The sequence below is a fragment of the Alternaria ethzedia genome (assembly GCF_023757985.1).
Source record: "Alternaria ethzedia strain BMP 0044 chromosome Unknown scaffold_4, whole genome shotgun sequence".
In the NCBI taxonomy this organism is placed as follows: Eukaryota; Fungi; Ascomycota; class Dothideomycetes; order Pleosporales; family Pleosporaceae; genus Alternaria; species Alternaria ethzedia.
In genome coordinates this window covers 1,544,274-1,572,191 of record NW_026056197.1, presented here as the reverse complement: position 1 = coordinate 1,572,191, position 27,918 = coordinate 1,544,274, and the positions used below count along the sequence as shown (strand labels likewise).

The 27,918-nt window shown below is 54.0% G+C and overlaps 10 protein-coding genes across 10 annotated transcripts; 4 read left to right on the top strand and 6 right to left on the bottom strand.

The window, feature by feature from the left end:
- Nucleotides 1-2,060: 2,060 nt before the first annotated feature.
- J4E87_002660 (uncharacterized protein) lies at nucleotides 2,061-2,500 on the top strand (the record flags this gene model as incomplete). The annotated part of the gene is made up of 2 exons (XM_049374296.1): nucleotides 2,061-2,403; nucleotides 2,475-2,500. 2 exons carry the CDS (start codon nucleotides 2,061-2,063, stop codon nucleotides 2,498-2,500), a joined length of 369 nt encoding a protein of 122 aa, XP_049236436.1.
- A 676-nt stretch (nucleotides 2,501-3,176) lies between these two features.
- J4E87_002659 (uncharacterized protein) lies at nucleotides 3,177-4,085 on the bottom strand (the record flags this gene model as incomplete). The annotated part of the gene is made up of 2 exons (XM_049374295.1): nucleotides 3,177-3,819; nucleotides 3,868-4,085. The coding sequence occupies 2 exons, from the start codon at nucleotides 4,083-4,085 to the stop codon at nucleotides 3,177-3,179; spliced, it is 861 nt and encodes a 286-aa protein (XP_049236435.1).
- A 1,548-nt stretch (nucleotides 4,086-5,633) lies between these two features.
- Nucleotides 5,634-7,084, bottom strand: J4E87_002658 (uncharacterized protein; the record flags this gene model as incomplete). Its single annotated transcript, XM_049374294.1, has 4 exons — nucleotides 5,634-6,031; nucleotides 6,105-6,575; nucleotides 6,627-6,881; nucleotides 6,934-7,084. The coding sequence occupies 4 exons, from the start codon at nucleotides 7,082-7,084 to the stop codon at nucleotides 5,634-5,636; spliced, it is 1,275 nt and encodes a 424-aa protein (XP_049236434.1).
- Nucleotides 7,085-10,428: 3,344 nt separating this feature from the next.
- Nucleotides 10,429-15,643, bottom strand: J4E87_002657 (uncharacterized protein; the record flags this gene model as incomplete). The annotated part of the gene is made up of 2 exons (XM_049374293.1): nucleotides 10,429-11,013; nucleotides 11,069-15,643. 2 exons carry the CDS (start codon nucleotides 15,641-15,643, stop codon nucleotides 10,429-10,431), a joined length of 5,160 nt encoding a protein of 1,719 aa, XP_049236433.1.
- A 2,073-nt stretch (nucleotides 15,644-17,716) lies between these two features.
- On the bottom strand, nucleotides 17,717-19,529 carry J4E87_002656 (uncharacterized protein; the record flags this gene model as incomplete). Its single annotated transcript, XM_049374292.1, has 4 exons — nucleotides 17,717-18,355; nucleotides 18,405-19,258; nucleotides 19,308-19,320; nucleotides 19,368-19,529. The coding sequence occupies 4 exons, from the start codon at nucleotides 19,527-19,529 to the stop codon at nucleotides 17,717-17,719; spliced, it is 1,668 nt and encodes a 555-aa protein (XP_049236432.1).
- Nucleotides 19,530-20,193: 664 nt separating this feature from the next.
- Nucleotides 20,194-20,865, top strand: J4E87_002655 (uncharacterized protein; the record flags this gene model as incomplete). The annotated part of the gene is made up of 1 exon (XM_049374291.1): nucleotides 20,194-20,865. One exon carries the CDS (start codon nucleotides 20,194-20,196, stop codon nucleotides 20,863-20,865), a length of 672 nt encoding a protein of 223 aa, XP_049236431.1.
- Nucleotides 20,866-21,360: 495 nt separating this feature from the next.
- J4E87_002654 (uncharacterized protein) lies at nucleotides 21,361-22,759 on the top strand (the record flags this gene model as incomplete). The annotated part of the gene is made up of 3 exons (XM_049374290.1): nucleotides 21,361-21,543; nucleotides 21,600-21,732; nucleotides 21,807-22,759. The coding sequence occupies 3 exons, from the start codon at nucleotides 21,361-21,363 to the stop codon at nucleotides 22,757-22,759; spliced, it is 1,269 nt and encodes a 422-aa protein (XP_049236430.1).
- A 391-nt stretch (nucleotides 22,760-23,150) lies between these two features.
- Nucleotides 23,151-24,503, bottom strand: J4E87_002653 (uncharacterized protein; the record flags this gene model as incomplete). Its single annotated transcript, XM_049374289.1, has 2 exons — nucleotides 23,151-24,245; nucleotides 24,312-24,503. The coding sequence occupies 2 exons, from the start codon at nucleotides 24,501-24,503 to the stop codon at nucleotides 23,151-23,153; spliced, it is 1,287 nt and encodes a 428-aa protein (XP_049236429.1).
- Nucleotides 24,504-24,798: 295 nt separating this feature from the next.
- J4E87_002652 (uncharacterized protein) lies at nucleotides 24,799-25,133 on the top strand (the record flags this gene model as incomplete). The annotated part of the gene is made up of 3 exons (XM_049374288.1): nucleotides 24,799-24,808; nucleotides 24,872-24,937; nucleotides 24,994-25,133. 3 exons carry the CDS (start codon nucleotides 24,799-24,801, stop codon nucleotides 25,131-25,133), a joined length of 216 nt encoding a protein of 71 aa, XP_049236428.1.
- Nucleotides 25,134-25,317: 184 nt separating this feature from the next.
- J4E87_002651 (uncharacterized protein) lies at nucleotides 25,318-27,121 on the bottom strand (the record flags this gene model as incomplete). The annotated part of the gene is made up of 2 exons (XM_049374287.1): nucleotides 25,318-26,671; nucleotides 26,718-27,121. 2 exons carry the CDS (start codon nucleotides 27,119-27,121, stop codon nucleotides 25,318-25,320), a joined length of 1,758 nt encoding a protein of 585 aa, XP_049236427.1.
- Nucleotides 27,122-27,918: the final 797 nt, after the last annotated feature.

Below are 27,918 nucleotides of genomic sequence, written 5' to 3'. Positions count from 1 at the left end.
CCAGAGCATGGGTTCGCTAAATACACGAAGGCGCTACCGACTCAAAGTCTTTTCATTCCGCATCTACATCTTCTCATTTCAACTTCTCATACATCAGCGCCCTCGATGACATCGACGTTCTTCAAAGTTTCGCGGTGACAATTGAAAGGCCCCTACCGGTGCTAGCCATTAAGCCCGTCAAAACTATACGAAACGGAAACCCGAAAACAGTCAAGCCTAACCCGAGACCCACGCTGCCGATAGGATGATTTGGAATAAGAGACACGGCTATCTGCCACCGGTTCTTCGCCTCCATGACGATATGGTAGACGTGACACCATTCGGCAGATACGCGGCGATGTAAGTACAGCCGATATTGGTTCCAGCACAATACAGCCCTCTCGGCTCAGGATCAAACACTAAGCAATTCAGCACCGAGAGAAACATGCGGGTCTCACCCTTGCTCCTCCTACCTCGAGAGTTGCACGATTACATCTGGGAATATGTCCTCGGAAGCTACCTTATCTTCAGCACTCAACTCGAAAGGCCGCTCGCTATGGCCCATGACTCAGACAAATATATCAAACACCCTCTAGCTGTTCTGTGCGTCTGTCGTTCGACATATGCGGAAGCTCGCTTCATTCCCTTCTCCATCAACAATTTCTGGTACAAGCCTTCACACTCGCCGATGCCCAGCGATGTAAATGTTTGGTGGCGGAAGTTGATGCCTGCACAGTTCAACGCCATTCGTACCGTTTCAATGCATCTCGGAAGAGACATTACCGACACTGATATCCTGCGAGTGGAGGCTTTGGCGCCTTTGGCGGGCTTAAGGAGGATTGTATTCAATGTCTATGCGGGCTACACGGGGAGTTGGAGAGACATCACTGATGAGAGGTTTCAGCTGATGAAGGATAAACTGGTTAAGAGGCCTGAGAAAGTGCTGTGCGCAGAGGGAGTGACGATCGTCTTCAAGGCATGATAAGGTATGTGGACGTAGTCGCCGCGGTGGAGTACGTTCACCAGGATTGATGAGGGTAAGACGTCATGTAGACAATGAACCATTCCTTTTCTCTTTTCTTATCGCCTCATATATGGGTAGTGCTCAAACACATCCTTCATGTCCCAGGTGCTCTCCCCGCGAAGATCCCCTCCTCCAGGGCCATTTTCGACGGGTTCAACAGTTTCTCTATCCCCGCACTTTACTAAGATCGCTAGACTCTGACAGCTACGAAGTGGGACGCGCCAGCGCGGCTTCTAATGCATCCGGGGTCAAAGGGTCTGCTGTTCTCGTATCCATGCGGTCTAGTCAGCTAGCAGTGATGTTGCGGTCTACTTGCTACGACGCCGATAGCCGAGCCCGCAGTCTAGTGTACGATAGTCAAGACCGTTTGAGCAATCTTTGGCGAACATGCGGGCTTCTGCGACGCGGTTGCATGTGATGTCGAATACGTAGCTCGGTGCCTCTTCCGTTCAACTTACACCTGCCTCTTTGGCACTTGGAATGATGCACGTTGCCGTACCCAGGTAGGTGGGTACGATCGGATGACCCCGTACCTGTTCTATGGCACAACTCTTGGAAATCATCACCGCAACCGGCCAAGCTTTGCGTAGTAGAAGGTGCGGGCCGCATATGGCAGCGGCTACGGAAGGCAGTCCGGATCGCTGCCCACCAATAGGATGGTCAAGCGTACTCTAGCTTAGTGTGGCTGAACTCAATATCTAGCTGTACGAGAATAATTACTTTAATCTTGATATACACCTTCTGTAGCGGGCTAGTTTTGTAGATGTCTGCATGTGAGCTACGAGGAACGGCGCGGTGATGTCTCGTGCGTTCGCCTGATTGAGCAAGTTTGAGGTCTGTAGGTTTCGCAATGTATACCTTTTGGGAACATGGGGTATGCTATGCAGTCGATCTCGCATTCCAGTAAGTCCGGAGTGGTGTATCTATATGAATAGTCGTGAACGTGGTCGAAGTATAAGTAGGCTTCAATCCACACTGTACCTTCTCATCATCACAACAAGCAACCTTTATCCAAGAACCTTCACTTCCTCCCCTCGATCTCCAAACAACCACAAAGATGCACTTCAACTCCATCATCGCCGTCGGCATCATGCTCTCAGGAGCTGTCGTCTCTGCCGCCGAATGCGGAGGCTACGGACTTTGCGGCGCCGTCCCCGCCTCGAGTCGCAACCAGCTCTACGCTGCTCGTCAACACGTCTGCGGTGACGGACTGTACAAGAACGATGGCTATTACCATGCCCCGGGTGGAGGCAGACTCTCATGGCCTGGAGGCTTTGATCAGCAGAGGTGCTGGGACGCGTTCGAGAACATTCTGAACCAGTGCCGTCCCGAGGGCGCAGGCCTTGGTAACCACTCTGGGTCGTACAACTGGTATGGAAAGCTATACACGGTGAGAGGATGTAAGTTAAATATCTATTCTGGTTTGTGTCATGTTGGGAAGCTCATTGCTAATGTGTTTCCTGCGATGTAGGCAGCAACAGTCCTTACAAGGAATAAAGGGCGACATAATCCCTCTTACTTCAGTACGCATCTACACAAGTCGGGATGAACCAGTGGATAAATTATCGAGGGAGACGGGGAATGTATACGATGATTATATACGCAAGAGGAGCTTTTCATGGAGGATTTTGACGGCAATGAAACCTTACTATCCGACAATTGCAATGCACGTATAATCAACTTGACTCAGGCTGTGATGTGTGATCTTTCCAATCAGTTTAAAGTTATTAGATCAGGCTTAGATTTTGAGTGTTGCGAGCTTGCAGTTAGTTGGTACCAGTACACGAGCGTTGTCGATATACGTATCGGTCTATAATCAGGCAGTCTTAACCGATAGCCAAGATGTAACACCTCACATATTTCGAAGACTACCAATGGATTACAGAGACATACTGTGCAACTTGATTGTTTAGCAATTCTGCGGCTCACGACGTGCTGGACGTGGCGTTAGTACTTTAGAATATTCGACTTCACTTAGTGTGTAATAGCCGCAAGGTTTACTTTGACGGATACTTCAAGCTCGTATAGCAGAACCTTGGAACTATAGTCAAAAGCGACTACGTGGTCTCCGTAGTGTACAGGTATGTGCCACTTTGTATGATCATGGAAAATTGACAGAATACCCTCATTTCCTAATCCACCATACTCTAAGGACAAAGGTATAAGCCGATCCTCAAATCATCAACGTTGGAGATCCTGGTTTCCGAACTCGACGACCAAGGCTTGTCGGCCAGACGACAAAGTCAACCTCCCGGTAGCGGTGCTCATAGACAATCTTCACACCCGCAGATACCACTTCCTTCAGATAGCCCTTCAGAAACGTCTTCACGCCTTCGAACCGACGCTCAGCCTCTGGATGCTCCATGTTTAAGTAGATAGTGACCTCTTGCAGATCAGGGAAGGCTTTCAAGCCGTCCAGCCTTCCCGCATCGAAGTTCCCGATTACTGGGTCAAATTTCCCCATTATAATCGTAATAGCGAAGGAGACATAGCGGATGCATTGCAATTGCTGACCCCAAAAAACGGATTTGCATATTTCCAGCGAGTTCTTGGTGAAGTACCAGTACTCGTTCGTGGTGAAAGGAAGTAGCGCTGTTTCACTATAGATTTGACGGCAGATTCCCTGGGGAGTAAGGAATGGTCGATACTCAAAAGTTGCATTCGCGTGACTGCCGTTTTTGATGTAAATGACAGGCCCGAAGCCGGGTCCAGATCTCATATAGATATGTAGACCACTGTTGACGTAGGAGAAGATCTTGTTACGCACTTCGGCAGGAAGAAGGAGTAGGGGTGAGGTAACGCTGTTTCGGTGGGTACTTGAAGACATCAGTAAGTAGCGAGACTCCCAATGCAATAGAGCTTACGTGGCTATAACATCGGATGTACGTGGTGTAGCATCCAGCATACCGTTGTCGTAGAGACGTAGCTTGCCTCGGTAGATGGCTTCTGCTATCTTGATTTGGTCGACTTCACGCATGCGCTCCAGCTTCGGTTCCATCATGAGCTTCGTATATATCTTCCGGAATCTTCGAATCTCGCCTTGCTTGGATAGCCGAAATGTGGTTGGGCAGATGCTCGCCATGGTTGATGTATTTACACGAGAGGTGTGACGCTTTGTAGAGCTTTGATAGATATGCGCCATCGTCGTGGGAGGCGGGCTAGGGTGTTATTATAAAGTGGTTGGGAGTAACAAGCAGAAGTGTTGTTAGGGGTTCTTCTCTATCTCGTAGTGACGGCTGATACGCTAGTACTGTACCCAGGTGAGAGAGTGTCTCTGCCTAGTCGGTGAGTGAGCGGGTCTGCATGAGGCTAGCGCAATGGACCCTGGATGTCTCTTCGTCACCTTGTACCCTCTGTCTTTCTTCTCATTTCTTATCGATCGACCGACTTGCTCCGACAAAGATGGCGAGGCTAAAGCCAAGGGTCGTCGACAACATGACTCAGGTCCCGAAGCCGACGAGAAAGGTTTGGCCGGACAGGGCGATTTCAACGTTCGAAGTAAACGAGACGTGAGTAGCCGTTGCACCTCATGCAAGGAAAACACTAAACACTCTGGAGCCTACATCAATATTGGATCTTCCGATTTGCTAGTGTTATAATGGTTTAATCTGCAGAGCTAACGAAATCAGATCTAAACGCAACTCTATAGAGTCTCCTCTCATGCGACTTCCAGCAGAACTACGGAATCAGATATATGAGTATGAAGGTTCCGGCGCATGCTTCCACAGAGTTGTACTAACGTCCCTTGCTAGATACGTTCTGGGCGGCGAGATTTACGAAATCTCTCCTCACGGTTACGCAGTCGGCAAAGTCCCCCGTCTGCATTTCGTCTGCCGTCAGATTTACAATGAAACCTCGACGCTTCCGTTCTCACTCAACACCTTTTCCGCCTCGAATCCGTTTAAGCTGTCAGATTTCGCAAGGCCACTATCGTCTTCTCAGCGCAACGCTATCAAGACAATCCGGTTCGAAATTATGGGAAGCATTAGGGCTTCTTACACGCTGTGGAAGGCAAGGTACAATGGCTCGGCCTGGGCAACCATGCTGAAGGGGTTGCAAACGGTGCTTATTCAGAGGAATTGCCGAGCACGATACGTCACTGCAGGGCAGCAAGAAGAGGAGATGCGAGAGCTGGAGAGAGTGATAACGTCCTGGAGAGCGGATATAACTGTGCGAGAAAGCGGGTATTGTTATTATCGCCTGAAGGATGGGCAACAATGTGTCCCTCTATACGGATGCCGAATGCTGAGCTTAGCAAGCGGTGGCTGAAGTGCGAGTCGTACACATGCTGTTGAATTTTGACGACTAGACAGTTCCTATTGCAATATACTTCCGCGCTAAGATAATCTTCGTGGAAGGCAACACGAAATTTGGCCAGCCCTGGTGACAGTCGCGCAAACACATAATCATGATGTGACATAAATCCGCAGCTGACTCGAAATGACGACGAAGAGTCAGCGCATCAGAACCGCCTTGCCTGGTCGAGATACCTCGGTCAGTCCATATTCACATGCGCGTATATATGAAACGTGGAACACTCATCACATGTGCTAGTGAGGTATATAGCATGAATATTAAATCTTTGTAAAGTCGTAACCAACCAATAAAGAAGAAACGTGTAGAAACCACCTCAACTCCGCCGCGCCCGCCACCACTTGACGAAGTCGCGTCTCAGCGTCGTCTTTAGATGCTCGTTGAAGCCATAGGTGATGGCGTTTGCGAACCCAATGTACTGCGTTGAGCATTGCAGAATACTCAACGCATAGCTGGGATGGCCCGCAGCTTCCACCAAGCGGTTGAGAATACCAGGTAACCAGAGGATGATATACAGAATGGGGTATGCGTTGAGGAGTAACATCCTCTTGATTTCTCGCTCGACCTTCTTTGTGCTGGTGGCGCCCTGCTGATTACTTCCCGATTCGTGGGGTGCGCCCGACTCGTAAGCCCCGGACATTGGCGCGGGATGGTTGCTGATCATGCCGATGCTACGCTTCTTATCTGAAGGCGCAGTCATTTCTGAGGGGAAGGCTGGTAACCATTAGCATTGGCACGTTGTAGATAGCCGAGATGCTCGTGCGCATCTGCATGGGGAAGGACATACCTGATGCGGATTGGAAGTAAGGGCTTTTGGGTGACATGGGAGGGGACAGTGTGGTGGCGCTTTTGCGGCTGTTTGACTCTAGGTCGCTGGCTGTGAAGATAATGTCCTCTTTTCCGAGGTTGGTGTCGCTCATGCCATCGGAGTGTTTTACTTCGTAGGCGTACTCCACGTTGATCTCGTGCAGCTCCGTCTGCGATTCGCTCCTCAGCTCGTGGGCATCGTCTCGGCGAAATTCGCGGCGCTTGGCAGCGCTGGCTTGATTGTATGACCCTCCTTGGCTCATGGAGTGCAGTTGCGAAAAGTGCCGACGCATGTAGATCCAGATGTAGATGTAGATTCCAATCGTTCCGAAGATGATGCTGAACCTCCAGCCATGGCCCAGGGCATAGCGCAGGTCAGTTCGCGTGCCCGATATCCAGCACCAGTTTCCGCTGACGGGGCTCAACTCGTTCAATCCTGCAGCTGTACTCGCTGTTCATTCAGGTCAGCCTTGCGTTGATGGATGTGCATTTATGGGCTTACCTGTGATGGTGGGAATGACCCAGACGGAGCCGCAAATAAGCATCTTGCTCATGAGCGAGGCATTGGGCATGTACGTTTTACGGGTAATCGTAGTAAGCGTTATTATGGCGATGGCCAGGATAGAGAAGTCAGCGGCCTGAACAGACCACTGACCTACCCAGCCATTGAGGTTACATGCCGCACCCGGTGCGATGGAACCCTCATTGGCAATTGCATAGATCCCAGATATCGAATTGTTCAGCGAATTGATGAATTCTGGTATGCGTGGTCAGTCTAGAGATGTCATCTGATCGTCAAGAGCTCTTACCAGCCAAAGCAAGGTTCAATACAAGTGCATGACGGAAAGACCGTTGCGAATCAGCGTACACAACGTACGATATGAGAACGCACCCTGTGGCAACGAAAGACAGCAGACTGCCCACAAGCGTCGGGATAGCAATGGTGAGATTGAAAGGCATGCTGAGCGGTTGCTGGGATGCAAGGCTGACCAGCGGGACGGCACGACTATATGTCTGGGTTTCACGATGAGGCCGGCGAACGTACTTGGCTTGAGGTAACTATAGCACATAAAGCTATAGTACATAGGAGACGTACCACGCGCCAGGAACGCTCCAAACCCTAGGCCGATTCCTGCAGCCCAAGCATTGCTGCTAATCGACACACGGGCGCGTGACTACGGTTGATCTCTTTAGCCAGGTATTCAAAGGGCTGCTCTGAGCTAGAGGTTGGTGCCTGTAGCAGCTGTGGTTCAAGGTTTATGGCTGGTGCATGGTCTGAGTCCCGCCTCCCGCGAGTTTGGCCTGCGACCCCAGGACGAGTCGATTGTAGGCGTTTTCAGCTCCGAAAAGCTCTAGAATATACAAGTGCCTGGCTACCGCAAGCGTCTGCAGGTGGTGTACCAAGCTTCCAGAAGCCATGACCGATCGTGTGCATAGGTGCCATGCATCGCGGCCTTGCGTGCCCGTTAGCATTTCCGGAATGCTGTCCTCTGAATGGTGATTTACGATGGCAAAGAATTGTAAGCCTTGCGCTCGGCCTGCGAGTGGACGATCGCGAGGTTAGGACCGATAGTGCGCGGTCGATGACAGCATGAGCTGGGGTTTAGGTTTGCGCAAGCTCGCTACTCTTGCCGAGGTGAAGACTGACCAGTCACCATTGGCTTGGTACCGTACCCAGCACGTCAACTGCCTTTGTGCCATCCTCTCATCTGGGAAGGAGCAATAAACACCACGCCACACCCGCATCCAGGAGACGTACCGCAGTGCAGAGATGCACCAGGTCCTCTAGCCTTGGGCGTCGCATTCGAAGCGCGAAATTCACCCTTAACACGTTGTCTACTTTTACAAATGCGCTACATGCTCCCCCGGCGGTGCTGGTGGCCGCGCGAATCGCATGCCAGTGTTTCTCGTCGCCATAGATGAACCTGTGGACCGTCCCGCGTGCTAATCGTAGTGTCGGACATTTCTCTTCTTTATGGACTGATCCTACTTACGCGATGTTGCAGAGTTGGAGGTTCATGTAGATCCTGCTTTCGTTCCTTCGTTCCGCGTTCACTGAAAGGCCCGCGCTCGTCTGGTGGAGAGAACTCCGATAACGATGACCGGGCATCTGGGGGATCTTCCCGCACCCGTCGGAGTCCAGGATCGCAGAAATGTCCTAGGTTCAGCGGCGTCGTTGGAAGTACTGAAATCGCAATATCGATGCACCAGCAGCTCGCTACGCACCCGCCAACCCGGATGGTGTCAAGTTGTGGGGACGATGAGGTACTGCAGAAGAACGGCTCAGCCTCGCCGAGAGTGAAACGCAGCTTGGCAGTACAGAGATTCGGGACTCTACACAGTCGCTATTTCCGTGGACCTCGATGAACTTGCGCATGGAAGGTTCCTTGTTATTGCGATGAACAGGTTTGCAAGGCGTACGAAACTCTGGCTCGAGAGTTGCCGTCTTGCATATTGGGAGACGTGAGGGATGGCGGCCCAAGCTCGTTAGATGGCAGCTGTCCTGTAATTTTGACACTCTAATGCAGACAAATCAAGCTTCATACCTCGGTGCTGGCGTCGAGATCTGCATCAAGATCAGCAAAGCCTCCAGGGCTGCAAGGCGTGCCACAACGTTCTTCCAATTCTCCTAAACTTGACTCTTGTTGTTGAAGCGCTGACAATAAGTCAAGGCGCATCGAAGCTCGAGACAGCACCAGGCACCCGCAAAAAGGAGTGCACTCGGGGAACGGCACGATTTAAAGTTCGCCGTATTTAGCCCAGGTCTGCCCAATTGGATTCCCATCCACGCCGTCCCCCAGCTCGGCCGGGTGCATGGCCAATGCTGCAACCCCGAGGAGAAGGAGGGAGCTTGAGCGCTGGCTCAGGGTCTGCTAGCCACAAGTCCAGAACCACTCCGGACGAAAACAACGCGAATGCGAGTCATGCGATCCAAAGTCTGTTGAATTTCGCATGCGCAAATCGAAGCTCATGAAGGAGGCAAAGGAGATGAGCGTCCGCGTGGATTTCTACCACCTCGAAGTAGGCAGCCGTGGTATCACCGGTTTCACCGGTTTCACAGTTATAGTATAGCTGCTCTCGGTCCCACCAAACACACAGATTAATTGTCAACTCGACACATGGTGAAAGACATGCCGCAGAGCCGATGCCCAGGTGCTGTTATGATCGTACACCCAATCGGCTTGGATGCCACACCAAAGCCTAGCGCATCACGATCGAAGACCTAATAAATCCACACACTATACCGAGGCTCAGGACGTCATGAGGCAAAGTCCCAACAAACTCACGAGTTACGCCTTCAGCCCAGGACGTCATGAACGAAGGCCGAATAGCTTCACATGCCTCACCGAGGCTCAGAAAATCTACGATCAAAGATCGAGTGGACACGACTGGCACACAGAAAGCCAACACCACGATCAAAGGCTTACTAAATCCGCATGTCATGACGAAACTGAGCACATCATGACCAAAGACGCAACAAATTCACAAGCTGCGCATCAGCTTAGGACGTCATTAGCCAAGACCCAACCACACCTCAGTCATCAACCTCGCAATCAAAGACCCATTGAACACGCATGTCACATGCCACACTAAGGTGCACAACGTCGCGATTGAAGAACATGCTTAAGTCAACAGCAAAACTCACGAAGCTCACTTCACATGGCACACTGCAAAGGCGAAGACGATTTCAAAGTAAAGTGATTAAAACTAACTAACAACAACTATCATACAACAATCATCCCCCTGATGGCCACCAACAACATAAACGCCAATGCTTGCTAAGAACAATCGCAGATTTTGAGGTGTGCAACAAAGGAAAACCCGGCTGGTCTAGCCAAAGATGCGCGCGTCCTCTCGTGGCCTTTGAGAGTCGCGGCATGATGATGTGTGTGTGTCGGAAAACAACAAAAACAAGAACGCTGATTTTTGAACGAGCAAAAAACAAGGAATTCATGCCATCATCGGACCAGATACCCAGGTGAAGTTGCACTCATCCAGAACGTCAGTGGAAAGCAGCGCAGACACTCCTGCAGTGAAATCCCCACTCCTCCTCTTCCTTCGGCAACAAAAGGTAGTGACCTTCAGACCCCCCGATCTTCCAATCTCTTGTGTTGTCGACATCCAATGGTGGAGGGGGAAGCGAAGCAGAAAGGTCTGCAAACTTCCGTGGCGATGAACGATAGCAACGACGACCCAGGTATGAGGTCGTGGTATCATATGCAAAAACAGACAAACAATCTCGAACCAAGTGTGAATAGACATTACTTCGTCTCAACTCATCCCCATAGACATCGTCAAGATGTCTATTTCTTGCCGAGCAGGCCACCGACCATGCTCATAGGACCAGAAGCACCCTTCTTCTTGTCCTTCTTGTCGCCGCCACCGAGCATGTCGCCCAGACCGCCGAGACCAAGACCGCCGAGTAGCTTGTTGATACCAAGGCCACCCAGGAGACCGTTGACAAGACCACCGAGACCAAGACCGTTGAGCAGCTTGCCAACGAGGTTGAGTACACCCGTCAACAGCAGACCAACAGCAGCGATGATCTGGAAGAGGGGCTCGGTGAGCAGGGACCAAAGAGGGTTGAGCTTCTTCTTGGCGTGGGGCATGTCGGAGATCTTCTTCTTCGCGTTGTCGATGGTGGTGACGACGGAAGTCGTGAGCTCCTTGAGGTTGTCGGCGAGCTTGTACTCCTCGGGTGAGGCTTCGCCGGTTTGCTGGCGGCCCTTGGCTTGGGCGGCGATGCGGCCGTCGGGGTCGAGGCCGCGGAGCGAGCCGTTGCAGTCGTTGAGGATGCGGGAGCCTTCCTCGATGAGGGGCTTGACGTTGTTGACAAGCTCCTCTTCGTCGAGCTCGTCGCGAGGTGTGCGGTCGGCTTGCTCGATGTGCTGGGCGGTTGTTAGTATATGTTTGTGATGGTGATGGGTTAGGAGTGAAACATACCTCAGTGATCTGCTTCATGACAGGCTGGACACGCTGAAGGGTGTCTTCGCAGATGGCAGACATCTTCTTGGCGAGCTCAGAGTCCTCGCGACGCTGCCTCTCCTCGTCGGTCTCATCCTCATCGGGTTCCTCTTGGATGTTCTCCAGAAGAGTGACCTCACCGACCTTGTTGCCGTCGTTGTCGACAACATAGCCGTTGTCATCAATCTCGAGACCAGCACAGTGACCAAGGTCACCAGCAGTGAGACGGCCAACAACATCGCCGTTCTCGTCGCGGACCTCACCCTCCTTGTTGACACGCATGCCAGCCATGGGGTTGACCCGGCGCTCCTTCTCCTCAGGCTCCCAGCGCTCGGCCTTACCGATGACGTTGCCGTTCTTGTCGTTGATGTCGCCATCTTCATCGACCTTGTGGCCGACAAGCTTCTTGACATCACCCTCAGTGACGCGACCGACGATGTCGCCAGATGGTGTCTGAACGGTACCGTCCTTGGCAACAGTAGCCTCATCGAAGCCAGCGAAGGGACCCTCGGGTCCTGGGTTTTGACCGTGGGAAAGCTCACCACGTCCAATGACGTTGCCTTCGTTGTCCCAGATCTGGCCCTTGCCATCGACCTTCTTGCCGGCAAGGGTAGTTGGGTCACCCTCAACAACATGTCCGAGAACGGTGCCGCTGGAGTCGACAATGTTTCCAGCCTTGTTGACAGTGCAGCCGGCAAGGGCGGAGAGGTCGACCTCCTCCGCTTCCTCCTCAGACCATGGCTCAGCATGGCCCTTGACATTGCCGTACTTGTCGATGATGTCACCGTCTTCATCGACAGTGTGACCAACAAGCCTCTTGGGGTCACCTTCGGTGAGCTGACCAACACGGTTGCCGTCGTTGTCGTCGACAAATCCGTCCTTGACAACGCGAAGTCCCTCGAATCCAGCGAATGGGCCCTCCTTGCGCTCGGGGCGCTCGTTGGGAGGAATGATGTCACAGCGACCGACAACCTTGCCGGTGTCACCGTGAATGAGACCATCGCCGTCGGACTTGCGTCCAGCAAGTTCGCCAAGGTTGCCCTCAACGAGCTTACCAACGGGAATTCCTTCACCGTTGACGAGGTAGCCCTGCTTGTTCAGGGTGAGACCGTCGAGAATGGAAAGGTCGGCGGGCTCCTCCTCCTCTTCCTCCTCAAGAGGCTCAGCGTGGCCCTTGACGTTGCCGTACTTGTCAAGAATGTCACCATCCTCGTCCACAGCCATGCCAACAAGACGCTTGGGGTTGCCCTCAACAATCCTGCCAACAGTGTTCTCATCCTCATCAGCGACCATGCCGCCTTGAATGACGCGGAGTCCCTCAAGACCAGCAAAGATGCCTTCAGGCTTGCTCTCACGCTCGTTCTCGGGGATGAGCTCGCAACGGCCGATCTGCTTGCCAGTGTCGTTGAAGATGAGACCCTCTTCGTTGATCTTGCGGCCCGCAAGCTCCTTGGGGTTGCCCTCGACGAGGCGTGCAATAGGCACACCCTCGTCTCCGATGACGTTGCCCTGCTTGTTGACAGTCTTGCCAGCAAGGATAGACAAGTCCTCAGGCTGCTCCTCTTCAGGAGCCTCCTCCTCGGGCTCTTCGTAGCGTTCAGCGTGGCCGACAACTGATCCCTTCTTGTCAAGGATATCACCGTCCTCATCCACGGAACGGCCAACGAGCTTCTTAGCGTCGCCCTCGGTGACCTGGCCAACGCGGTTGCCCTTGTCATCCTCGACGAAGCCATCCTTGACAACGACGAGGCCGTCAAGACCGGCGAAAGGAGCTTCCTCCTCGCCTTCTTCTTGAGGGATGGTCTGGGCGCGGCCAATGACGTTGCCCTTGTTGTCCCAGAACTGACCCTCGGCGTCGCAGGAAGTGCCAGACTTGGAAAGCTTCTTCGCGTCACCTTCGGTAAGCTCGCCAACGACGTTGCCGTTGGAGTCGATGAGCTTGCCAGACTTGTTGACGGTGAGACCATCAAGGATGGAAAGAGGAGGACGGCCGTCATCTTGAGCTTCTTCGGCAGCGTCCTCGGCATCCTCAGCAGCATCCTGAGCGTCCTCGGCGGCGTCTTGAGCATCTTCGGCGGCGTCCTCAGCCTCGCCAACCTTCTGCTCGACCATCTTGGGGAGGGCCTTGACCTTTCCGATGACGTTACCGTCCTTGTCAAGGACCTCACCCTTCTCGTTGATCTTCTTGCCGGCGCACTCGGAAGCTTCGCCCTCGGTAAGCTCACCGATAGGCTCGCCCTCCTCGTCGAGAACCTGGCCCTTCTTGTTGACCTTCAGGCCCTCAAGTTCGTTGATGTCTGGGGTGACCTCAACTTCCTTGACCTCAGGTTCTTCCGGCAGCTCGGAGGCCTCAACCATCTTGGGCAGAGCCTTGACCTTGCCGAGCACGTTGCCGTCCTTGTCGACGACCTCGCCCTTGTCGTTGATCTTCTTGCCGGCACACTTGGCAGGGTCACCCTCGGTGAGCTCACCAATGGGCTCGCCTTCCTCATCGAGAACTTGGCCCTTCTTGTTGACCTTGAAGCCCTCAAGCTCATCAATCTCGGGGGTGATCTCCTTCATCTCGGGCTCGCCCTCCTCCTCGTCCTGCTCCTCCTCGCCCTCGAGAGGCTCACCGAGCTGCTCCTTGAGCTCCTTGATGGCAGTGAAGGCGGCCTCGCCAGGGACGACATCGACCTTGCCGATGACATTGCCCTCCTTGTCGAGGACCTCGCCCTGGTCGTTGATCTTCTTGCCAGCGCAGTCGCTGAGCTCACCTTCCTTGAGCTCACCAATCTCCTCGCCTTCAGAATCAAGAACCTTGCCCTTCTTGTTGACCTTGAGGCCGTCCAAGATTCTGGTGTCGAGAGCGCCGGAAGCAGACTCCTTGAGCTTGTCGGCAGCACCCTCAGCAAGTTCGACCGTTCCGAGAACGTTTCCGTCCTTGTCAACAACCTCGCCCTTGTCGTTGACGGTGAGGCCCTTGACGTCGTCGATGTTCTCGAGATCGCCGTCGGCAACGTTGCCAACAACGTCACCGTCGTCGTTGAGGATCTCTCCCTGGGAGTTGATCTCCATGCCCTCGAGGGCCTCGACGCCGGGAAGCTCCTCCTCGACGTCAGCAGCCTTCTCCTCAGCGCCGTCCTTGACATCTTCGGCAGTAGACTTGGCTCCGTCAACGGCATCGGTGACACCCTCGGTGGCGTCACCATCTTCCTCATCCTCATCCTCGTCGTCTTGCTGGTAGGCAGGGAGGTCGGCGGCTTCGGGGGAAAGCTCAGCCTTGGCAATGACGTTGCCGTCATCGTCGAGGATCTCGCCGTTCTCGTTGAACTCCTTGCCCTGGATAGCGGATGGGTCGCCGTCGACAAGGTGACCAACAAAGTCACCGTCCTCGTTGAGGATTTGACCAGATCGGTCGGCGGTGAGGCCCTTCAAGATACTGATGTTAGGCATCTTGTCGCCGGCCTCCTCGGCCTCGTTGGCTTGCTCCTCAACCATCTCAGGTGTAAGTTCGCAGCGGCCAACGAGATCACCATCGTCGTCGAGGATCTCGCCGTTGTCGCCAATGGGGTAACCGGCGAGGTCCTCGGCATCACCTTCTACAAGGCGGCCGACGTTCCTGCCATCCTTGTTCTTGATCATGCCCTCCTCGTCGACTTCGAGGCCCTTGAGCATGCTCAGGTCGGGGGTAGCATCTTCGGCGGCGTCCTTGGCGTCGTCGGTGGCATCCTGAGCCTTGCTCTGGGCGTCCTCAGTGGCGTCTCCTGCAGTGCCTTGGGCATCTTCAGTCGCGTCCTCTGCGGTGTCTTGCGCATCTTCCGCTGCGTCTTCAGCAGTGTCCTTTGCGTCGCCAACCTTGGACTCAGCGGTGTCCTTGGCCGACTCGGCAGTGTCCTGAGCGCCCTCAGCAGTGTCCTCCGCAGTTTCCTGCGCATCTTCTGCTGTGTCTTGGGCAGCCTCCTGAACATCGCTACCAGCATCCTGAGCAGCTCCCTGTGGGTCCTGCTTGGCCTTGCCAGCGAGGTTGGATGCGCGGCCGGCTAGACCGCGAGCACCGCTCAGTGCGCCTCCACCGGCTTGCTTGCCGGTGTTAGCGGCCTGCTCGGTGGTCTCTGTCGCATCGTCCTCTGTGTTGTCGGCAGTGTCCTCTGCGGTGTCTTCCGCATCGTCTCCTGCCTTGTGTGTGGCGTCGTCGCCAGTCTCCTCAGCCTCCTCGTCGGCGTCGTTGTCGTCGTCAATGGGCTTGGGGTCGGCCTGCTCTAGTTCGTCACCAGCTTGTGAAACCTTGCCGGTGGTGTCTTCAGCAGCCTCTTCCGCCTTGCCCTTGGCATCTTGGGCAGTCTCCTCGCCCTTTTGCTTGGTGTCCTCGGCGGTGTCTTGTGCCTGGTTCTTGGTGTCCTCGGCCTTCTCCTCTCCTTGCTTCTTCACGTCCTCAGCTTGCTCAGGCACATCGGGGGTGGGGGCGTCCTCCGACTTGGGCTTGTTCAGCTTGGGGGCAGATGATTGTGGCTTTCGTCCGAGCTTGGTAGGGGTGCGGGGGGTGTCACCCTTTCCAGCTGCTGGGGAAGGCATGTTGTTGAATAGAACGCTCGAGACGTTGTAGGAGTTGTCGTGTCCGTGATTCACTGTGTAGGATGAGGTGCTGTAGGAAGTAGCTCGATGATGGCCGCTTCCTGACACGTTGCTTGATATAGACTGAGAGCGTGTAGACCGGGGGGAATGTCTATTAGGTGTTGGGGGGAAAGAGTAGTACGAGTAGTTGTGGGAGGAAAAGTGTTCGTCGGTCATATATCAATTGACGAATGGTTCGTCTTTGTAGGGATCAGAAAGTGCGGAAGGATCACAGAGAAGCAGGCATTTATGATAACTACTCCTCAATTGAGCATGCTGGAACGGATGACGTCGAATGCTGGTTTCCAGGAGCAAGAGCTTGCGCCTCAGTTGTGGAGAGGCAGAGTAAACCTGCTTTGGCGCCATAGTGTGTGCAACGAACAGGAGGAGTATTGCGTCACACTACTCACAAGCTCCAGCCTCGAGCGGGGCGTCAGCGCATCCTGGTGGCATGGCCTCCACTCAGCGTGGTGAGACAAGCGGGTAGCTGCTGCAACAGGGGTGGGAACGGCCTGTGGCTGGAAATGGGATGGCCTAACATCGTCGATGAACCGCGGAGAGCGGGCTGCTGCCAGGGTTGGAGTTGAATTGCAGCCGGAAGTGGAGCTGAAACGCTCTAGCGAAAAGGCTGCCTACGGTACTCTTTGCACTGGACGAGGTTAGTTTGCAGGAAGGATACCAATGGCATGCAGGAAGTGAGGTTGGGGAGACATGTGTCATCTCAGGCAGGCCAATACCGGGCGGTCGATACGCCTTCGCAGGCATGAGTGCAGTGCGAAACGAGCTGGTGGAGCAAAAGCACACAGAGCCCAGGCCCGATCGACGGCACTGTGGCTGGCCTTGTCGAGCATCGGGTACGGAATCCCTGGCGGCAGTGTTTCCCTCCTATCATTAGGGCGCATGCAGCAGGATGGAAGAGCAAGTCGTGCCGTGTGTGCAAGCAGGTTGCAGCGACGCGTATGATGTTGTCGGGCGCCTGACGTCATGGTGTCGGGAGCTCCCCTGCTCAAACGTCGCTTAGCGGGGTCGTAGCTTCCTTTTGGCGGCCGATCGCTGCATGCTACCAGTCTTCGGTACCACCATCGTGAGCACCACCAGCCATCACCGCGACCTGCAAGACGGCATGGGAGATGAGGGACCCTGCGGCGGGCGGAGATCAGAAACGACGGAATTCGGAAGAGTGATGCCGAATAGCTTCATGTCCGAGGAGGCCTGCGCCGTGGTCATGGTGAAGTTGGACTGTGCCGCGATGAACGGCGGGGCTCCAGCGCAACGGTCGGGACGTTGGCCGCATCCCAACTGCGAGTGACACCACGCACCGCTAAGAGGCTGCAGCAAACCCAATCGTTATATTCCCGTGGTACTTACCTCCGGGCAATTCATTGACCCTGACTTGCAGCTGTTAGCTGTCTACAGTATGTATGCGCAACGTGGTTTCGATCACGACAGGCCGTCTCGATCGAGACTTGTCCGTCGTACCCATAATTATCCTCGCGCCACAACTGCACAAGCAATTCTGCGCAGACGCACGATCGATCACTTCATCTCAGGTACCCCTATCCTGCCCGCTGCCGAGTCATGCCCAAATAACAGGTTGTCAAAGAAAGACACATTTCCCAACCCCCAAAACAAACATGGGAAATCTGGGTCCGTGACGACGCGTATGATGTCAGTCGCCGCCGTTCGTAAGAATGATGGCGGCACGGAACGGGGTCCGCACGCTTGGAAAATTATTGTCCGCCACCGAGTCAAGCCATTACCTGCTTTCTGGTTCCTGGATTCTACGTTTTCGATAGACGGACGTTGATCGCGCGATGATCGTGCAATGACACGCGCGAATAATGCCATGCATGCTATCTTTAGGAATGCTATTCGTTCTACGACTTCAGGTCTACTGATGGTTCTAGGCAAATCGACAAGAGAGGATATCATGACCGCGCGAAATCAAGCCACAGGTAGAAGGCATGGAGGTGAGTATGGGGTCATGCAGGAACAGCAGCAGCCCGCTTCGTAGCTCGCATCGCAGCCAGCCGCTCACACCGCGGGGGCAGACTCCCGACGTCCGTCAGGCGCAATCCCATCTTCGACATCTTCCCCCGACTTGCTCAACCACTTCTTCCTCTTCTGCTTAGCGGCTTCCCGTTCTTTGGGTGTCAGGTCGCCGTTCTCACCGCGGTCTCGACTGAGCCTCTTCCATATTCGCCGTCCAAGACTAGTCTGTTTCTTCTCTGCCTCTTTCCTCTCTGCTTCCTCCGCAAGTAACTGCCGTTCTCGTTGCGCGCTTTCGCTTTTATCCTTTTGCTCTTCCACCTTCCGCTCGTATTCTTCCGGGTGCACGACCTTTGTCTCTGCCTCCTTGACGTGCTCAACCCCATGCTTGAACTTCTTGCGTGTCTTAACGTAAGCTTCAAGGCCGACGAGGACAGCATACGACCGGGAGATGGAGACACGCGACATGTCTACTCCGTTCTCCTTCATGGAATGTACGAACGCACGGAAGTTCTTCGTCGGCGGTCGGTAGTGGCCGGACAGGGGTGAGAGGCGCCGAAGCTGACCATCCTTGACTCTGATCAGACCTGCGGCAGATATGCGCGCACCGTGGAGGAACGAGCTGTGCTGGAAAGCACCCGATTGCTTGATCCCGACGTACAGGCGGAAGGATGTGTCGGCTACCTGTGCTTGCTTAGTACACCTGGCTGACGGAGGAGTGTGCGCATCTTACGAATATCCATGAGTTTGGCTTCACTGAACTACGGAGAAGGTGGTTCAGAATAGTCGCGGCTGACACATGTTTGAGTTTCGAAACGCCCTTAGCTTTGTCGAGGTCCTCATTGACGTAGTGTTCTGCCTCCTCCGCCTCCGCATCGCTCTCGGATATGGACGAGCTTGAGCTCACCGAGATCATTGAACTTCGTCGCAGGGTCTTGCTTTGTCCAGAGTGCAGCTTCGCTTTGGGACCGTAGGCAGGAGTGTCATCGTCGACCGGTACAATACCGTTGACACTATCTTTGTAATCCGTGGTCGTGTTTAGGCGCTCTCCGTTCTTCGCCCAACATAGACGACCTTCGTCGTCGATGGTGACTAGGTAGTTCTGACGCTCCTCCCGCGACAGGTAGCGCACCCGCTCTGTGTCGAGCCTCTCTCTAGAGACGGTCGGATGCTCAAAGTGCCTACCCTCGCCATGGTCGAGCCAGTAGAAGAAGTTCTCGTGGGTATCCGCCTTCTTCCACTGCTCGTGGTAGGCTCTCAGATTACTGCCGTAGCGATGCTTCTGGTCCACCATCTCCAGGAAGTACTGGAGGTCCATCATCTTGGCAGTCTTCTCGCGCTCGGCTTTGGACTCATTCTGCTTCCGTCGTTGTTCCGTGTGGTTCCCGGGCGCATCCTCGTCGTCCGTCTCTGAGGCATCGTGGGGATCGTCAGCGCCCGCTCGTCGCGCAATCTCGCCGACTCGTTTCCACTTCTCGCGCGCTGCTATGGAGTTCGCTCGTTCACGTGCTTCGGGGGTAGTGAGGTTGTCGCGCAGAGCCGCGTCTTCCGAGCGCGGCTTGGGCTTCGTTGCATTGCGCCATTTCGCTTGAGAGGTTTAGCTTGGGCGCAGTAGAGAGGGTGGTGGACTGCTAACCGTCGCGTATCGCCTGGTACCATTAGCCACACCTCTCTATGTAGTGCGAACGTCTCCCACCTCTGCCCACCGTGCGCTAGCATCGAGGCCCATGCCTTGAAGCTGCCTGCGCTCCCGATAGCCGCGATAGTTGCGCTGGATCATCTGCGCGGCTTGCGCTTGCTCTTGATCGTCTGTCCCCATGTGCGACTGGCGAGCCGCAACATCTTGGGCGCTGACCATTCTGGCTCCGTAGACATATATGTGGCGCAGGACATTGAATCAGGCAGAGGGTGGTGGGTAGGTGAGGCTTGACAGCTGGATTTCGGTGGGGCTAGTGAGGAGACATCCCTGCTGTTCGGCTTTTCGGCAGTGGCCGCGTCATCGCGCAGTGCGAGGTAAGGAAACCACCATCTTTTACCAACGGCTATAGCAACGGAAAGTGTCGCTTGCAGTCATCTGCGGGCATTCCATTGTCACCACGTCGTAACAAGTTTCCCGTGACTTCAACGCTCTCGCGCGACACCCCCGGTTGAGTAGAGCATGGGTTATTTACAAGCCCTCGTATTGCTCCTCAGCACGGCGGGCACTGATTTGTATGGACTAAAGATATGAACACAGCTTCGAATACGTCGAGAGATCTCGTCTGACCCCCAGGACTCTCGACTCAATCTCTTTATTCCCAAGCTCGATTTACGGTACCAACTCCTAACTTGACGATTCGATAAGTCGTGTCTACCGGGTAGGTTAGCTCATCTGCGCCACAGCTGGGATATCACTCCCGATCCATGGAGGGCTGCGAAGGGCCTCTTCCGTCATCATGTTGATCCCAGCCCCTATTAACCTCCAACGTCGACCCTTCGAACTTTGAACTCCCCTCATCATCTCACAATTCTAATTGACCACCATGACTGAAACTTCAGCCTTGAAGCGCGCAGCTTCCGAAGAGCCCGACGTATCGAGCGAGCCATCTAATGGCGTGAAGAAAGCCAAGAAAGTCGGTACTACGGACCCAACAACATCGACAGCGGAGCTAGAGAGTATTGGAGCTACAGAACCAGCCTCAGCTCGCGATGAACCGAATGACGATGTTGCATTGCAGCAGAAAGATGCGACATCCAAAGATATCAAGGAGAATGGCGGCAACGAAGTGCAGCAACCCAGCAAAATTGCTCCAGCACCGGTACCTACCGAGGGGCATGACTTTAGCGAAGACGAAAAAGCACCGATGCCTACCGAAGGACATGACTTCAGCGAAGACGAAAAATCAGTTTCGCCTGACGGTAGCGACGAGGACTACGATTCAGAAGAAGACGGCGATGACGAACCCTACGGCCATGGTCTTGAACGCGACCCCGATCAAGGTGGTTTGGCGATGGCCCCCCTTTCCGCCGAAGATGAGTTGGCGGCAGAGATTGGATTTGCAAGACAAGATGATGAGTTTGATGAGTACGTCAAAGAGCATGGTGTGAAAGCTCTTCACGGGGATCTAGCAAGCGACTCGGACGACAGTGAGGAAACAGCTGACCGGAAACGGGAAGAGTTGACAGAATTGGAGAACGATTTGGATGCCTATTGATGTTTTTACATGTTTTTGAGGCCTGCGTGTCTTTGCAAGACTTTTCCATCATTATTAACATGTAACAATATGTTCAGTCGGATTTCACGCTCAATTGATTACTGGAGTTGAAGTTTATATTTCTCCTACCCTTATGTGCTTAGCCTCTTCCATTTCAATCTTACTCTACGTATCTAACGTGATGTTACGGTTTACCCGCGTTGTCGCAGAGTGTATCGAATGCATGTTCGAAAGAGGCAGTTACGACGCGGAGAATTGCTCCGCAACACATCATGGACACATTGATGCCTTCGTCCCCATCGGGAAAGAGCCGCTGTCAGAGTCGTCCGATCTCATTGTTTGCACCTGCACTTTCCTTCCACACGCGATCCCGCGACGTCATCGTCACAGATAAAGCACGCAAACACAAACAACCACCCACCTTCTTCTCCACAGCTTCAAGCCACCGCTTCTTCTACTCAAGCATCACCTACAGCCCTACCTCTATCAGTCACCATGAGCGACATTCTCAGCGAGAAGGTGTCCTCTGACGCGAGCAGCGATGCTACCACCCTTTCGCAGCGATTCCAAGACCAATTGGAAGCCATCCTCAAGAAGCTGCGAAAAGACCCGAGCACCATCACAGCCGAGGAAGCCCGTATTCTATCTGAGAACGTCGCTACACGTGACGACAGAGCGGTCCGCATTATCTCTGCCGTCGAATCCCTAGCTATTGCTAACAAGGTGTGGATTAGAAGGGATCCAGTCAAGCTCAGGCTTCTCATCGTTCCCTGCTGATGGCCGCCAAGGACCTGCATATCGCTGTAGATGGCAGCCCTGACGAGGCGACCACCGAGGTTCTTCGTGTTGCCCAGAGCATCGTTAGCAGTACGTACCTACTTCCACATGCCATCCCGCTTGATCCTTCGCTCCACATCAAGACAAACACTGACGATCTATAGAACTGCAAAAGGCCGTCGGCCATACCAATGCTCCTCATCCTGAAGTCGAAGCCGAGCTCCAGGAGGAAATCGCTAAGATCGAACCCAAGATTGCGCAAGGCACCGTCACCAAGGCTGAAGCCGATCATCTCCATTCGCTCGAGGCCCGCGCCCACGGTCATACCGAGAAGGGTGGCATCGCCGCTGTCGCTCAGTCTGTTGCAGCCAGACGTGAGCGTCAACTATCACTGAGCAGCAGCACTGGATCTATCTTGAGTCCTGTCAACGGAAGATCTCGTGCCAACAGTAGGAACTTCACATCACCTCAGCAACGGTCTCGTCAAGAGAAGGAAGATGACTCCCATAATGCGGAGATGACTATGAGGCCTAAGATCGAGGCGGGCTTTGCCGCCGCATCGGGGATGGATGATCCACAGACTCTCGATGCTCGTGCCAACCGCGGCACTGAGGAACATGTATGCTTGGGGCTCTGTGAATCGCACGCCAGCAACGGAAGTGCTCGCGCCAGCGATGAACGTCCCCGCGCCAGTAGCGAGAGCATCAACTCCCGTGACACACTGTCTGGCTCCAAACATCACGGCGACCTACAAGACGGTAATTCTGCTGTCTCGCCCAAGGGAGAGAACGGCTTCTCTACTCAACTGAACCCCAAAACAGTCCAGCCGCAAGAGATGCCGACCAACAGCCACACCGAGAAAAGCGGACTCAGCCCCACTGCGCAGTCCTTCGTTTCCCGTAGACAAGAGTCTCTCAGCGACGTGTCCAACTCCTCCGCGACTAAGCACCGCAAAGAGCATTCACAGCCCGACAAGGACCTTAACAAGGTTGATGAGGAGCTTGAGAATAACGAACAAGACATGCACGTGAAGAGGCTCGTGCAGGACGGTCATGGCCGAGTGGACGAGAACGGAAAGTTGCTGGCTGAGCCAAGCTATGACGCGGACGATCGATGAAGCAGTGAGGCATGGGGGTGACATGATAGGAGTGTCCAAGAATGTCGGGGAGGTATCTAAGATGGTAGAGGTGCAGGTGATATTCGAGATTCACTATAACTGAACATGGGCAGGTGGCATGAAAGTCACGAACCTATACATAGACGACCTGTCTGCTGGACACCCTAATGAACCACACTTTACCCTCTCAATCTTTGTACAGAGCAATATCGCACTACATTCTAAATTAACACCTCCATCGAACATCATGTCCCAACACTTGACCACCTCGTGTGCAGTTAACAGAAGTAAGGTCTATGGTATCAATTCCTACATGCCTACTCAAAAAGCCATCCTCATCCCAAGCCGCTAAATGCATGACAAGGTTCCCTCCAGTGCACTCTTCACACCCTCACTTAATCTCCGTCTTGGCCATCATATCCGCCAAATCATCAACCTTCTTATCCTTCTCCTGACCCACATTACTCTCCTCAGCCTCGTTATCCGCCGCGACCTGTCTCGCAGCCTTCTCCTCAACCTCGACGCCCTCCTCGTCACCATCAGCATCCCCACGCTTCTCCTCTGCATCACTCTCCTCTTCGTCTTCGTCGTCGTCATCCAACTCGTCCAGCTCATCTAGACCCCAGTACTCGTCGTCGTCCGCGTTCTCACCACTCTCTTCTTTCCGTGCATCGAGCACATCGCGGAGTTTCTCGATACTGGGGTCTTCCTCGTCGAACTTGTTGCCGTTGATCTCGACGCGACGGAGCGCAGGGAGTGCGGTGTGGGACGCGGAGGCGAGGCCAGCGAGACCTTTAGCGTTGATGTCGTTGAACTGGAGGCGCAGGACCTCAACCTTCTTGTTGTTGCCCTTCTCTAGTGCAGCAGCGAGAGCGACGCCGCCCCGGCCGCTGAGCAGACAGTCGCCTACGCCGAGTTCGCGGAGCTCAGTCCAGTTGCCGACGGCGCTGCTGAGGGCCTTTGCGCCCATGGCTGTGAAGGTGTTGTCCTGGAGGTCGAGGGTATCTAGTTTGGAGAGGTGGGCGAGGCCGTTGGTAATGAGGTGCGAGATGCCCTCCTGACGGATACCGTTCTGCGTCATCTTGATGGTCTTGACGCCCGTGTTGGCGGCGTAGGCTTTTGCCCATGCGCCCATGCTGCCGTTCTCCAGGCGGTTGCGACCGCAGATTACGAGTTCGAGGTCGGGGACTTCTTTGCCGTCTTTGCGCGCGGCGGCCTTTTTGGCGGCGAGTGCGGTGAGCGCATCGGCGACAAGGACACCGGCTGCGGGTCCGAGACCGTTGTTGTTGAGGTATAGGTAGCGGAGTGGGGTGTGTTGCGACAGAAAGTCTACGAGCGGGGCAACCGTGTTGAGGCCGAACGCGTTGTCTGAGAGATCGACGGTGTGGAGGTTTGGTAGCGTGAGGAGCGAGGTGAGGAGGTGGGATAGCGCGGGCGGTATCTCAGAGAGGAGACGCGAGGTGAAGATGTCGGCGAGGTTTGCGACCTGGGATTCATGTCAGTCAGTCCGTCTTTGACATCCCAGCGCCGATGAGCGGGGCTGTGAACATACCTGGAGGTTTTTCTTGCTCTCCAAGACCTTTGCAAGCGCCTCGCTGGCTCCAATACCCAGAGTGTTGCCCAGAAACTTGATCTCCTCTACATCGTCGTTGCTCTTGAGGTCCTGGATGTGCGGCTCAATATCCTCGGCGGTGGTGAGTTTGAGGCCCTTGCCCTCGATAGAAAAGATCTTTGCGCCAGCCATGTTTTCGCACGCCCCGTTGCAAGTTACAGTGAAGGTATCGTAGCGGAAAGCAGCACAACAGGGGGGCGGGTTTGTTGTTTATACTTTATAGTGTGAGTCGTGGGGCGCAAAACGTAGTGGGGTTGATTGAGATTCATTGTCTAGAACCCCCTGTCGCCTGCAGGGTTGGTTTTAGCCGAACCGTGCAAGCCTCGTGTGGCGTATGGAGCGCCGCGGGAGTCCGATGACATGTCCTGGGAACTTTTGCGATTGCTAAGCATCTTCAATTCACCTCCACCACACACCCACACTCACAATGTCGTCAGGTATGCTTGCAGTTTGATCATGGCTTGTATGCGACGCAGAGTAGCTAATTGATGGCGTTCTAGCACCGCCAACCGCTGCCAACATGGGCTCAGACCTCAAGGACACCGCCGCGCCAGCCAAAGTTAAGCGTGAGTTTCTACCCAACTTCTTGGTACCTACTGTTCTAGTACTGACTCCTGAACAGCATGCTGCGTCTGCACAGACCAAAAGGCTAAACGCGACGAATGCATGCTCTTCTCGACATCGAACGACCCCCAGAAGGAGTGCTTCACCCTCGTCGACGACTACAAGAAGTGCATGGCTGGATACGGCTTCAAGATATAGCGCAATGAGGGACAGAAATGTATACGACATGTACAACACGAGCATATGGGTGGCGTTGCGCACGATACGCGTTTTTAGATTCGATGTACAATACTATATATGAGGAAACCAAATCTTCCCTCCATGATCTACCTGGGTATCTTGAAGAAGTGCTGAAGTGCACCAACGAACATCCACCAATCTTTTACTGCGTCTTGCTCTTTTCTGCTCCAAACAACTCACTCTTGACAACAAGTCGCCACAAGCACCACAGGTAGCAAATACCAAAGCCACCCGTCCCAACAATCGCATTCGCTACAACCCAGAGATCCGGTTTGTCGGCTGGGGGAGGGTAAAAGGCCTCCGCAACGTGCCATCCAATCATGGCCAGGTAGATGTTGAGGTGGAGGATCTTGCTGAAGACATTTAGTCCACCCCGGCTGCCTTCATGGTAGGCAGAGAAAGACACGGGCGGGAGACCAAGAAGGTAGGCCCACAAGAGGGATATGACAAAGTATGGAACTCGTAGCTCGTCTCTCTTAAGCAGCGGGAACATAGTCCAAACGCCGAGCATGTTCGCAAGACCAACCCACGCGCGGGTGGAAGGTAGCAAGCCATCCTTTCCGCTGAGGAGCAGTGTCATCGGCAGAAGCGGAAGTAAGACATTTTTCTCATGCACCTGGTATGAACAGAGGAAGAAGCCCCAGGAGACCGCCGCGAACGCCAATGGAAGAAGCTGCTTCTTAGGCTTGACAAAGATGATCAAACATGGCGGCAGAATCGCAGCGGTCGTGGCGAGTAGCGCGAGACGCTGAAGTAGCTCGATCGGATAGCGATGAAGCTTGTGGAAAGTATGGATAGTGCACCAGATGTTGGCAACCTTGTCCTCGAACAATCCACGGGAGAAGGGAAAGATGCGGTGGATCGCCTGTCCCATCTCCAGCACAAATGGGTAGTACCAGGCGTTCATATTCCACGGCGTCATGAACCATCTCAAGGTCAGCAGCGGGGGCATCTCCAAAGGATCGTAATTGAAGCGGGTATATCTGTCGTATGCGACACCCATCAAGAACGGCAGAAATAGCACGGCAAATGCGGCCACTGTAGTCAGCGCGATCGCAAGGAACCGCACGATGTTGATCCTAGGGAAGAGACAAATGCCCAGCAGGTATGCGAATACCGCAGGCGCATAGAACAAGGCCATCTGTTTGAAGCCAAGCGCGCCAACGAAGAAGACACATCCCCACAGCGGTCTCCCTGCGATCATGCTCGAGAGTGTTGCGACTGCAAAACCAAGCATAACTGTGTTGTATTGGAAGTGCCCATGGTCGATCAAGATCGTCCCCGGTTGCATCAGGATAGCAACCAGCGCAATCGACGACTCCCAAATGTTGACACCCTCTAGTCTCGAATATCGGCGGAGGAAGATGATCGTCGCGGGAACGTAAATGAGGTATTCGGATACGAAGACGGTCGCTCGCATGTATATCTTGAGGGAAGGGTCATCGAGCGCCCGTGACTCGTCCAGGGCGAACCATTTGGAGTTGATAGCAGAACCACTGCAACGATTAGTACTTGTATTTGATATCCAATGCTCGAACATACATGACACCCAGAATCCAGCTATGATAAGCAGTCAAAGGTGGGTAATCCAATCCCCACCACTGCAAGTCATAAAAGTACCATTTTGACACGGGTAGGTGTTTGGTGATTTCCATCCAATGCCGCTGGGCCTCAAAGTCACCGTGCATTGGCGGTGACTGAAATCCAGAATAGCCCCACAAACTGACAGTCCACCTGAACAGGCCAACTGCCATCAGGATGAGGGGTATCGTGACCCATTGCGAGACGGTGCCCTTAGCTGGCCAGAGAAACGCGACGAGAGGAAACGCGGGCTTCCGTGCGTTAGTCGAATGGTCGAGATCGAGCGTGCCGTGTGCGACCTGAGCGAGAGAGCCCTCTCCAATGTTTCGCCGCCGTCGCGGTTTATGGGCTGCCGGAGATGCCATGTTGGAGCTGCCTAGGTGAGCTTGGTGAGGGCCCGGACGGAATCGAGGACTCGTGGCGGAGATTCTACGCTTTACCGCTTCTGCGCTAGCTTGTGCCCTGCATTTGAGCCCTTGAAGAGCTCGATACCCAGATCTCTTCGGACGAAGAAGAGTCAGCGCTCTTGGTCCAGGCTATTGCCTAGACTAGCTGCGCTGTAGCTTTGGTTCGTGATGGAGCCGTAACGTACATATCACGTTTGTAGGCAACTGATGCTGCCGAGATCACATATAGGTTACGGCATGATCAAGCTGCTGTGAGCACCATTATGAGGGCACAGTGGGCAACCTCGGCAAACATTCTATCTGAGGTTGATCCATTTTGCTGCTGTGCAGACCTTGTGTGTTCTCTAATAAAATTTCGTGCAGGGTTGAACTCCTCTAAGTAGGTAGGACATACCTAGGTACCGGAGGAAAGTTTGAGTGGGTGGAATTCCTAGCATTTCCGCACAAGAGTCATTCCATCTACTTTCCATTCCAATAAATCCCAGTCATCTCGAGACCCTGAGATCTCTGAGGGAAATACCGCCGTCGCCGTTGGATGGAGTTCGCGTGGGGCGAATCTAGCGTACCTCAAGAAAACGCGTTCCTAGCGCCGCGCTCGGGCCCCGGATCCGCTGAAAAGTTCGATGCTGATCCTTCCGCTACATAAACTGCGCGCTCCCAGCCATTTGCATCTACCTACCATCAACCTTCTTCACAACTTCTTTCGAACTTTCACCGTTCGAAATCAACACTGAGGGCTTTCGCGATTCTCAAGT